Source organism: Corvus hawaiiensis, chromosome Z (assembly GCF_020740725.1).
Source record: "Corvus hawaiiensis isolate bCorHaw1 chromosome Z, bCorHaw1.pri.cur, whole genome shotgun sequence".
NCBI lineage: Eukaryota > Metazoa > Chordata > Aves > Passeriformes > Corvidae > Corvus > Corvus hawaiiensis.
The window spans coordinates 3,405,786-3,418,231 of NC_063255.1; the positions used below are offsets into that span (position 1 = coordinate 3,405,786).

The following is a 12,446-nucleotide window of genomic DNA, read 5'->3' on the forward strand; positions in this document are numbered from 1 at the left end:
TCAAAATAGGAACTTGCAGATGAAAAAGCATGTTTAGATTTGCAATCCCCACAAGTGATAGATCATGAGGGAAAAACAGGGGAAAAATTTGTCCTGCCTGCCAAGGCTCAGTTATTGTACATGTTCCAATTCTGCGGATGATGTACTGAAAGTTGTATTTACAGCATGATTGAAAGATTTCCCAAAGAGGTCCAGAAAGTCAATGACTGACAGGCTGGGAACAGGTTTTAGTCACACAGAGTTTTTGCTATAGACTAATAACAGATGACATTTTAGAAAGCATATTAAATTGGACATTAAGAGTAAGCAAAGGGATGTCAAACCAATGCAGACTTAGATTAGTCAAACAACATACATTTAGAACCTTGCAAGAAAGAGAATTAACTATTCAGCACTGGAAAAATGCAAATATATTCAGCTGTATTTGGTGACAAGGAGGAATTTACTGTAAAAATTACACTCGCATCCCTAAACAACAGGGTTAATTAACATTAGGCTCTTCTTTTACCAGAGATACATTAAGAAAAAAAACCCAACAAACACAAACCCACAATAAAACCAGTATTTTTGAAAATAAACTTAGCATCAACTGGCCAAATCAAAACAGGATCAGAGCAGATGAGGCCTATACTGCACCATACCTGTTGAACTCAAAAATGGGATACCTCCAAGAACTGATGGTTAGAGGTAAAGGTGCTAAAGTAACACCAAGAGGAGTAACATAGGTTTTATCCATAACTGAGGTAATTGCTCAGATTATGGAATCAACTAGACAATTTCCCACTTGTGCTACTCAAGAATAATGTTCTTTAACTTCGAATTGGTTCTATTCTGGTCCTGTGCTGAATGCCTGTGAGCAGGTGGAGGACCCTTGGCATACTGTAGACATGCACCTGCCTGATTTATTGCCTCCCTGTAGACTGTAGAGACTGTAGTTGTGAATCCCAAGACCAAGCCACATTAAAAAAGAAAACCCCCAAAACCCAAGCCAAACAAAATACAACCAAAAAACCAACTAAAACCACAAATTGTGCTATGTGGGTACTCATTTCAAAGGTGCATTTCTGATCTAAACTGAAACAATGACTGAGGGACTCAGTACAGGTAAAATTCTGGGACGGGGTGGGAAACAATGGTTATGATCAACAACATCAGTGATGGCAAATGGATTAGGAGGAAAATGATTAAGGGTGACATCTAGAAACTAAATAATCTGATAGCACTTAAAAGATAAGGAGAAGAAAAGAGGGAGTTGCACTGCAATGCAGAGGGGAAAAAACCCCAACTGCTTTTCTAAGGACAGATGTTGCTCAAACTACACAAAATAGTTAATGTTTTTCTGTTAATCACAAGGCACAAAATGATGCATGACCAAAACTGTCTTGGAGCGTTGAAATGCGTGCTTCACATGCAATTCTCAGAGGTTCCACAAGGGATGCAGAGTGAGACAATATTGATTTAGGGAAGGAAAAGAAATGTCTCTAAAGAGAAATTATAGGAAAGGTCAGTTGAAAATGCAACATTTTATTGTTAAAAGTAAGCAACAGGTTTCAAAATAACAGGAGTAACTAAGTTTAGAAAAGGGCAGTTTCTAATTTGATGGGGTTATGCACATTCTCAACACCTCAATTAAAAATCAAGAGATATTTCAGTGACTTGGTGACTTTTTAGTGACTTTCCTGTGAATTTCCAGGATCTAACTTTGCTTGCCTAGTTCCAAGTCAATGTGATTTCCCTACAGAACTGCTCAATGTTCTAGAAGATGGGACTGGGGGAAAGACAGAGGCAGAGACTCAATCATAAGCTCTGTAAACTTAGATTGAGATTCAATTGTCAAAGTTTTTTTTAACTACTCTTCCATATCTCTCTCACCATCCTCAAGTGAGAAGATGCAAGTCAGGTTTAGGCATTAGTATAGATGGCTGTGGAGCTGACTTAAGCAAGACAGTAATTACAACTTAAAATTCAAGAACAATTTATGAATCAACCAGAACAGACAGACTCAATCAAAACTGTGGACGTGAAAGATAAATAATTTTATGCATAAAAAAATGTTACTCCAAGCTAAAATGTCTGTATGAACTTGGGAGCAATTTCTGTGTCAAGAGTTGGCATATTTAAAGAGGTTCTTTTGTCGGTTTGTTGCCAAATGGTATTCAAGCAGTTAATGTATTTTGCAACACGGGTTACTGGATACTGACAATTAAAGTGCTCAGTCCATTAACTTATCCGCACTTCACTGAAGAAATATAGGAAATAACTCTCTAATACATACAGAAAGGTGTGAATAAAAAATGAGGCTCAAAAGTAAGCAGCTCACACTTTTTCAAGTCATTATGAAATTGTTCATTGAGTTTCCTTAAAAATGAATGCCAAGTTAAGTTAACACTCAAGTTAAACTTACCATTCTTTGGAGCTGGCTAGTTTGCAGCCTTCCTCGTTCACCCAGATTAGTTTTCCATACAATGTCTAGTTTACCAATCACTGTTACACCTTTTATTACTCCAGCTTTCTCTGCAAATTCTTGCTTTGGTTTCAGACAGTATAAGTATTGACGTGTATCCATAGGTTGTAAATAAGTTCTTGCGCCAAAAGTAGACTCACTGAAAGGAAAAAACACTGGGTCTTAATTTAAACAGTTATTCTGAAGAAGACTTAAGAACCCAACCTTTTTTCCCCATCCCCCACCACTCTCACTGTATGTGTACGCATAGTTTGTTAATGGTAAAACACACAGAGTATTTTTCTGTTTTCACAACAGGAAACAACTCTAGAATTTATGTAGCAACATGGAGACCATGGAGAAATAAAAAAACCTGTTCTTCTCAGCCAGACAGAAATAAGATAGAAGTCCACTCTCCTACATTATAATTTATTATCTGGCATCTTAGTATTTAAACAAAAATGCTGGTAATTTTTCTTCTGCTATTGTTCTTCCCTCAGAGTAAATCTCAATGTCATGAAACTAAGATTCCTGTTCAGCAGGAAAACTATTACAGTGGATGCAAACGCTTTGGTAAGAACAAGGCTTCATTATGCTGCAGGTGAATCCTTCAACAGGCAAGGAGAAGGCAGAATTTTCACTTCAGCCCTTACTGCTGAAGCACTCAAACGTCACCTCCAAAAACCCAAGCAACTACATAGCACAAACAGCCAAAGTTGACTTCACAAGCTCTTGTATCCACAGGAGTAAATTATTCTGGTATTAGGTGTTTAACTAAATGAAATTTAATTTATTTCAGCATGACGAATTTTTATATTCTAAGACCCCATAAGGGTGTACCACTGATTCACCTTGACTGGTGCCTTGCTAGATCATTATTAGAAGAACTGAAAACAGTTTACTGATAGGAAGCAAGGATTAGTCAGATGGGTTCTGTAAGGCTAAGTATGTACACAGAGATCAGGCCAAAACCAGATCTGGGTTAAATTTTATATAGGAGATACTGAAAAAATAGTATGCTTTCATGTTACCATGTCCTCATTGTTACAAATTATTTGAGGATTAAGCTGGATATTTCTTTATTAGGTAGAATTATAGATTTTTAAGAATAGTTTCTATGAAAAGAAAACAAACAAATTTTCCAGTTGAATACATAATAGGAATTTGATCTTTTTATTCAAGCGAAGACGTATGATCCTCCCATTACAGACAGCTGACTAATACTTGTATCTCATGAAATATTAATACAAAGAGTTTCAAAGTCAAATGTTCTGAATCTGAACATACCTTTCCCCTGCTGTGTCAACTGTGTTCAGTTCTGCAACATTGTACATCATAGATGGTTCTAATGAAACCTTCTCCATAAACATTGGAGAGGTAGTGATATTCTGAATTTGAGCTTCCAGAAACACTTCATCTGTCTGAAAAAAATGGAAAGTGCAAGTTCATGAAAATATGATTAGTGTTATTAAAAAGACTAGGCAGTCCTATTGTTAAAAAAAAGTCACACATGTTTAGTTCATGCCTGCAAATCAAATTAATTAATGCAAGAAAAAACCTTAATCCCAGTAACAATAGGAGCAAAAGTGTTAGTCAACAGGTATCTTGCCAAACAATGGATGTGGGATAATTTTGCTATGTTCTAGCTACTGTTTATTTGTAATGTATCAAATCACCACTTCCCAAGACTTTAATCAACTTAATAGCATCAATCTTTTATCCAAATTATTTAAAAAATGGAATAAATGGTAAGGAATTGCAGTGCACAACAACATGCCATGCCAGATTACTAGTGCATCAAGCTGTATAAAAAAATTAAATGTGTGTGTTTTTCTTTAACTGAAGTAAAATAGTTCAGGTACATGCTCTGAGATTTTATTATTAAATACTAGCATTCTAGTTAAAATGCAAAATCCAGCCCCTTCTCTCACTCAGCTCCACCATGCCAAAGGTTACCAATATTGTACGTGTCCAACAATTTAACTGTGCTCTACCTTCAGAACATCTCAAGCTAATGCGTGAAGATGGTATTGAAGGACCGATTCTAGTACAGAAATGAAAGCTATAGACTGTTAAACTTCAGAAGATGAAAAACCATGGAACTAGAGATGTTTTTGACTCACTTCCTTTGTGGAATTGCAGACCAGTGAAGTCACTTTGCCTCTCTAGAATAATCTCAGGATTGAAAAATTATGGAAGACTCAGTCTATTAGAGATATGAGCTCCCAGAAAAGTGAAAACCACAATTAAAGGAGTGCCAATTAAAAAAAGGGGGATACCAAATTTGCATTTACAAAAGAGTTACTGATTCAGACCATTGGACTAAATGATTCTTGTAGGTCCCTTCCAACTGAAATAGTCTATTCTACAGATTCAGATTGAAGCAGTTTGAGTATTTTGATATGATAAATTTTAAGAAAGTACTTTTGTGAGGAAGGTGGAACAAAACTTACAGCTTCTTTTTGATCAGTGTAAATAAATGATTCTTTATACAAATGAAGTCCTGCTTGTAAATTACAAAATAAATGTGGGACAAAACAGCCAAAACATGTTTAGTCTCAAAAAATTGTTAGAAGGAGAAATAAAGAATGGTTGTGTAACTCTTTGTATTGTCTTATAAACACATTAAATACAAAGCACCATATATATAGTAATGAAAACTGCGCAACCTCAATGGGTTACAGAGACACGTCAGGCTTGCAGGAACTGGAAATAACCCCAACTAAAACATGGTTCTCAGTAATCATACTACCTAACTGTCACTTAATTTGATACCATTTATATCCCATAAATCCATTGCTCAAAGTGTTCATTTACCCAAATTTTAGTAGTTTTCAAAGCGGCAACCATAGGCAGAAGTTTTAAAATGCTAATTTGAAAGGAAAAAGTAAAAACAAGCAGCATAATGAAAAAGCAAGTTAGTTTTGTGTTATTTCTAATTTGGTTTAATATTACATTGTTTCAAAAAAAAAAACTTTCCAAAATATGCAGTTTATTTTAATACAAGACACGCCTTAAAGTGAAATCAGACTGCAGAAGAAACGTAGTAACTCAATCAACTGTTACATGCAGTTAAAATTGTGAAGTGCAGTTCCAGCTAGCCAAAGGAAGGAAGAACATCCAACTGCTGCTCTCTCCTCAAACCCACTGTCTCCACCAACCAGATGTGAAAAGTTCTGTCACAGCTTACACAAACAGTGCTGTAGTGAAACCTACATTTCCATGGGTCAGAAGAGAAAAATTTTAGAAAGAAGTAACTTCTCTTTTCAAATAATAGATCTAATAAAATTTTGGTGAGGTATTTTATAGGAAGCAAGAATCTGTAACTATCAAGTTCTAGTTTCAACAATGGGTATTAAAGAAAGAGCTAACCATTTAATGATTAGCTGCACATATAGAGATGAGAAAACATCAGTTTATGATATGCAGAACAAACATTGCTTTTCCATTATGTTTGTAAAGAATGTCAATAACAAGCACAGAGACAGTTAAGCAATTAAAAAAGCATACATATTTATAAAAAAATAAATAAAAATTACCACAGAACTGAGGTCACTCTAATGGGAAAATAAAAAAAAGAACACATTAGAGAAATTAGGGTTAAATGTTAAAGAAAAAGGAGGCTAACTTCCAAACAAAATGCATTTCTGCATTTTTTTGCACCATTTAAACAAGATAGCATTAGTAAGACAGAAACATAAATAAAAAATGGATGCAAACAAAGATGACAACTACATTTCTAATAACTTATAGCTAGTATGGTTACATGATTTACTAGCTTTGCTTCAGAACCAATCCAAAGTAGAGCTTAAGGCACACAAGTCACAGACAAGATATGGTAGAACAAACTGACTCAAAAAAAAAAAAAGATAATTAGTTTTTGAGCAAGTTTAAAGTTTGTCCTGAATTTAAATCCATGCAATGGGTTGTATATGAAATGGAAAAACAGTCCTTGTCACCTTACAGATAATTTGAGGTCTCTGCATATATAATGTCTCAAAAATAATGTGGTAATGTGTTCTAGCAAAGCTACCATGTTGCAAGGTGTAAGAAAATTTGGCATAATATCATCAAGAAAAACTCTTTTTTCAATATCCATCAATCCAAAGACCCAACTTTAATTGCAAACTTTGTTGTCTGCCTCCCTGTGCATGCGTGCAGGAACAGAACCTTTTACAGAGCCTTTTTCAAGGCACATTAAAGTCAGTGAGAGAGTAATTCAATCCCAGGATTGCAGCAGGCTAGGGCAACAGGGCATGTGTTCTATGCATAAATTTCAGTGATCAACTCCATCAACGCCATACTGCAATATAAGCAATAAGCAAGAAGATAAAGATTCAGCATCATTCCTTGTCTTAGAAGAAATTAAATTATTGATTATCATTAGAATATTAATAGAAAATAATTTTAGTAACAGGCACTATGAACAGACAACATCACATCCGTAATATTAATGATAACAGTTTAACTGGTTAGTCAACCTTTAGAGATCTTTAGTTAACTAATAACTGACACATACCATTCTTTTCTCCCCTGCTCTCAAGGATAATAGTCAGGATTAATTTCTTGGTGCTTTCACAGCAATGTAGTATCACACCCAACATCTAACCAAAGACTTGTTTCTAGGTTTTTAAAAGTTACTTGAATTCTATGGTCACAAGACATAGTAACACTTTACGTACTTTCAGAAATCAGATAGGAGTGCTACTGTATCAGTTTGGTGGCTAACTGAGTTAATTAAGACCCGTATCAAGACTGGTCAGTATAACAATTTTGGAAAAAAAAAAAAAGAGTATATTTTATCCATGTAAAAAATTTGCCCAGAATTACCTTAGAGAGGTTTTAATTTCCATTAATTATCAAGTGTTTGATAATTAATCACGAAACTTACACATGAAGTACAAAGAGACCGCAACATTTAAAATATCTGTCCCTCTTTTCCCTATCACATACTTTATATCTGAAAAAATAACATAATCCACACGCTAAATAAGATATTTATTTTGCTTCCAGAGAGATTACCTCATTTCTTAGAGTTATTTTCATTTTTAAATTACAGCAGCAGACATTTCCAGACATTCCCACTTATAGATAACAGCAGTTCTATAAAGGACTCAACCAGTGCTATGCGTTTATGCTCCAATCCTGCTCAGGTATCTCACACCTGGTCAATGTATGGTTTGAAGCCTGTGGCCTACAGATGTGTACCAAATTCTTCCCATAAATAGCCAAAGGCTGACATGTAATTTTGTCCAAATAAATATGCAAGGCATATATAAGGTCATTAAGTTTAGAAGCACTGTGTATAACTGTCACAAATGTAAAACTTAAATTACTGAACTGAAGGGTCATAGTTAAATAAGGGAAATTTAAATTTAAGCAATCTAAATTTAAATTTTCCCCACTCTGATAAATTGTCATCTCCTTTATGAACAATTAATCTCCTTTACATTAAGTACTCTATCAGCCTAAATATACAAGCAATAACTGAAAGTATTTGAGTTAATGAGAAACTGGAATATATGCAAAATTGTTAGTCAATTACATGAAGGTCCTGACATCTCTTTTTCCCTTTCATCAAAATTGCCTATCTATTTTTAAACTAAACCATATATATCTACTACCATTTTCCTCTTTAGAACAGATCACCTTTCTCAGAAAGGTGCACTTACAAAGCACTTTGAATTTAATCTAAGTAACAAACCCAGCACACCAAAACAAACCTGAATACGCACAGTTCTCACCTCCGCATTGTAGAATTTGGTTTTCACATCTAGTGGTTTAAGAACCTGAATGAAATGGGAAAAAAGACAGATTGACAACTGGTTTACCAGACAACTTCAGGAAAGACTGCTAGGGTCTTTTACTAAAAAGTATTGGTTTTCTTTTTGATCTTAGACATAGCAGGTGCATGACAGAATATATGACAGAATCAACTCAAGAACATATCCGTGCTGCTTCTTACTTGTGCACACTTGAATGCTTCCCTACTAAGCAGTTTCCTCATATTGAAAACAAGTAGCTCTCCACCTAAGCAGTGGCCTCTTATGAAACTGCCCAAATCCGGTGCTCTAAGTAGATCTGTGCCTTTAAATAAATAATATATCCATACTGGGTCCTGCAGCGGTCTGCATTTGCTTTCAACTGTGAGCAACATCTAACATTTCTAACATTTACAAGTCTTTCAGAGCTCTGCAGCAAAAGTTACTGAGGGCTTCTCTAAACATAAATGAAACAGAGAACTGTCCATGTGTTTAGCTTTATTAGCCTTCACTTCCTTCTTGAAAATGCAGCTGGTTTCAAGAAATTAAGAAAAATCATAATACACAAAATAAATAAATAAATAAATAAACACATTAATCTTGATATTAAATCAGCAAAAAAACCCAACTCGATGTTATAAAATATGAAGTGTTATACGATAAACTACAAAGTGTTGGTTCGTAAGTGCTTGAATTTTGTGCATAAAGCCACTGCAGTTAACATACTCAAATATGAAACGTATATAAAGTAATGTAACTGAATGAAATATTTTATCATACTTGTAGGGAAACAAATTTAAATTCTGTTTCTGAAGACACTTGTTTCCAATTACACAGAGAAACTTTTTTTGATTGCCTATAAGTACACTGCATCCTGAGAGATCGCTAATGTTCCAAGTTGTCAACAAATTTTTTAGCACCAAAGACTTCAACATCAAAAAGTTGTCCTCACGGAGATTTCTGCATTTTAACAGACATAAAGTTCAATTCTTTCAAGTATTCATAACTATCTCTCTCTCTCTAGTCAAAAAAAAGAATTAAAAATTTTAATTTAAGCCTTTGTTGGTTGAGAGAGGATTTTTTCTGTCAAATATTTTTCTTCAGTGAGCTTCTTATAAATTTTCCTACATGCTGAATTTTTTCTCTCTCTTCTGATAAACAAAGTCTTTCCATTCATTGCAGTAAACCTCAACTGGCATTCCAGTAAAATACAAAAAATTATTGTGATATTCACAAACCACCCCTCAAAACCAACCACCAAACCCTAGGAAGACATTCCTTCTCCATTTAAACATAATGCTGTTAATTACTTAGAGAAAGTTTTGGAACAGAAAGACACTATCAATCAGTATAAAACTACATATAATGATTTAAAAAAGAAGCTGATTAAAACACCAGTTCAACTTAAAAGATTCTAGAAAATGTAACTGAAAAATCTGAGAATCTGCAAGAGTAGGTTTTTTTTGTTATAAAATTGTTGGTGACATCTCAATCACTAGGAGCCATCAATTCTCACTGTAAAGACATAGTTCAGTTTTCTGTAACGCTTCTTTTTGTTTGTTCTCAGATTTTCTACTGGTGTCTCCACATCAAATTTAAAAACTAACAGCCAAAATTCTCAGTGCAGTTCTTTTCTCATAATGAATCAGAGAGTATTTATAGGTGTGGAAGTGTATAGATGCTTTCTGAGAAGTTCTTATGCTTCCTTCTTTGAATGAAGGGCTTCACATTTCAGAGATAGCTGGCTTCAACTATTTTCACAATTCAGTTGCTTGTGCTGGGTTCAGTTAAAAAGCACGGCAATTACGCCATGCATGCAGAACCCTGAAAAAAGTGCACAAATAAGTTTGCATACAAAATCTAAAGAAGACAAACCAGCATTTTGTACAAAGCTCTGACAAGAACAACATTAGGGAACAGAGAGAAGATGAGATCTGAAGCTTGCACATGCATGTGTAAGCAATCAGAGAAAGCCTAGAGGGGACAGAGAAACAGAACACTGAAAAGAGGAAAACAATGGAGAAATGGAAAGGGAAGCAGTTTCACAAGGAGCGCAAGACAAAGCACACAAAGATAAAAATTAGCTTCACTAAAGATGAAGAAACTCTACAGAGATGCTAGTTTCAGAGAGAGGGTAACACAAAAACTTATATGGAACCATTTTCCCCAGGATTGTCAGTAAACACCCTTGACTAATCAATACCTGGTATTTCAAGGCCCACAAGTACTAACAGTACTCAAGTGTTCTTTGTAATGCATGGAAATTTAACCTTCTAAAGACTGAAATTCTTTTTTCTGAAGTATCTAGACAGAATACTAGAAAACAGCAAAATGCAATCACCCCATAGTATTATAGAATATCCTGAGTAGGAAGATGACCACAAGGACCATCAAGTCCAACCCCCAGGAGTACGTGCCTAAGAGCATTATCCAAATGCTTCATGAACTCTGTCAGGCTTGGTGCTGTGACCACTTCCCTGGGGAGCCTGTCCAACCACCCTCTGGGTGAAGAACTTTTTCCTGATATCCAACCTAAATCTCCCTGACACAGCTTTAGGACGAAACTACATAACGCTCCGGGTATTACCAGACACTCTGAGAGTATCTAAAAATGTATTCAGTAAAGAGTGTCATGTAATCCTCCATTCCATGAGGATTAGTCCACCAATATCCAAGTCCCAATATATTTCTCTAAAAAATTAAACATCCATGAAATACAGAGTAAACAGACTCTTTCTTGCCAGAACCAGTCCACAAATTAGAGCTGCTTCCTGCTTTCCTCAGTCACTCTTATTGCAAGTCTCGAATTGTGCCATGGAACAAAAGGTTTAAATTCTGTCAATTACTTCTGTGGGTATTACACACAATACATTAGACTTCTCTACTTAAATTCCTTAAAAACCAAACTACTTAATTCCAATTTAATAAGGTTACACACACTAAAAGAAAAATCAGATTTTTAGAATATAATGGTTACAATATAATGGTTAGATGTATCGAAGCTAGAATGACCAATACTTGTTGTGTTTAAAAATAGTCATAGAGCTGTCTGCTATAAAAAGGGACTTTTTAAGAGTAGATTTATTTTCTCAATAAATTAATAGAAATTATTAGATGCAATATTTATTAGTTCTGAGGTGTTTAACTGTGTGGTTATTAGAAACCACCAGTTTGTGTGAAGTTTGAAGCAGTGGCTTTTAACGGTTCACTTTTAAAAATGAACAGATTTTTGGTATGTAAAAATGCTTTTGAAGTATCAAATGTTTTAAAATGGGTTTTCCAGACTCACACACTTACTAAAAGCAGAGTAAAATACTTCATGAAATACCTGAAATTTGAAGAACTTTCTGAAGTACATCTTCTCTCCAGTCTGTGTAGTATAACTTACTGCACAAACTAAGCTGAAAAAGAAACAATTGGGGGGGAAAAAAAAAGTTGTGTTACTTTAAATCTCGTACTGTATCAAAAGCAGAATAGCATGCATGTACTGCAGTTTCATTTAAGCTCATTTAATAGTAGAAAAATTTAAAATTTTACATGTGTGTTCCTATCTCCTTTACTTCATGATGGATCACATCATCAATGCAACAGTCAGGTTTAAGCTCTGCCACTGCAGCACTAGAAGCTGAAAGGTTCAAACGCTGAGAACTTGTCTGAAGATCAGCCTGGACACAGAAAAACAAAGCATTGGTTTGAACTACAGCTGTTCAACACAATCTAAGGAAAAGTAACTTATGCTATAAAGTTCTAGGTTTCACTGAGCATTTTGTACTCTACATGCTTTCATACATATTGTAAGAGCTTAGCTGGTCAGAACACAGGGCTCACAATACCAAGGCCACGGGTTCGATCCCCACATGGGCTACTGACTTAAGAGTTAGACTCACTGATCCTTGTGGGTCCCTTCCAATTCAGAATATTCCGTGATATTCTTGACTCAGACACCTTCTGTGACATATATTGAGATGACTTACGAATCTAAAGACAAGTTCTAAAACATATAAATAGTCCAGTCCTTCACCATACAGCTTACAAAATCTCTATTTACTTTTCACATTGAGTTCCACAATGACTTCTGAAATTTCTACGCTCAGTGGTTTCTTTGTTCAGCAGTAAATGCAAAAAGCCAATTCACTAGAAAATAACTCATACAATATACAGATCAGTGTACACTTTACAGGAAACTGCTTTGAAGACTTCATTGAAAGTGAAGGTAAGTCAATACAACTCCATTTTTTTAG

At 34.9% G+C, this 12,446-nt stretch overlaps 1 protein-coding gene across 4 annotated transcripts in view; it reads right to left on the minus strand.

The window, feature by feature from the left end:
* The window catches only part of TRAPPC13 (trafficking protein particle complex subunit 13), a 29,091-nt gene that overhangs the window by 7,400 nt on the left and 9,245 nt on the right, over positions 1–12,446 (minus strand). For 2 of the 4 annotated variants that reach the window (XM_048290589.1, XM_048290590.1), the window contains exons 5-10: positions 11,743–11,870; positions 11,534–11,606; positions 8,188–8,232; positions 5,983–6,000; positions 3,731–3,864; positions 2,405–2,603 (exon numbers count right to left, since the gene is read on the minus strand). In XM_048290589.1, the coding sequence (XP_048146546.1) occupies positions 2,405–2,603; positions 3,731–3,864; positions 5,983–6,000; positions 8,188–8,232; positions 11,534–11,606; positions 11,743–11,870 (597 nt within the window). The remainder of the gene's footprint in view (positions 1–2,404; positions 2,604–3,730; positions 3,865–5,982; positions 6,001–8,187; positions 8,233–11,533; positions 11,607–11,742; positions 11,871–12,446) is intronic. The other 2 variants (XM_048290593.1, XM_048290591.1) reach the window with 1 other exon arrangement.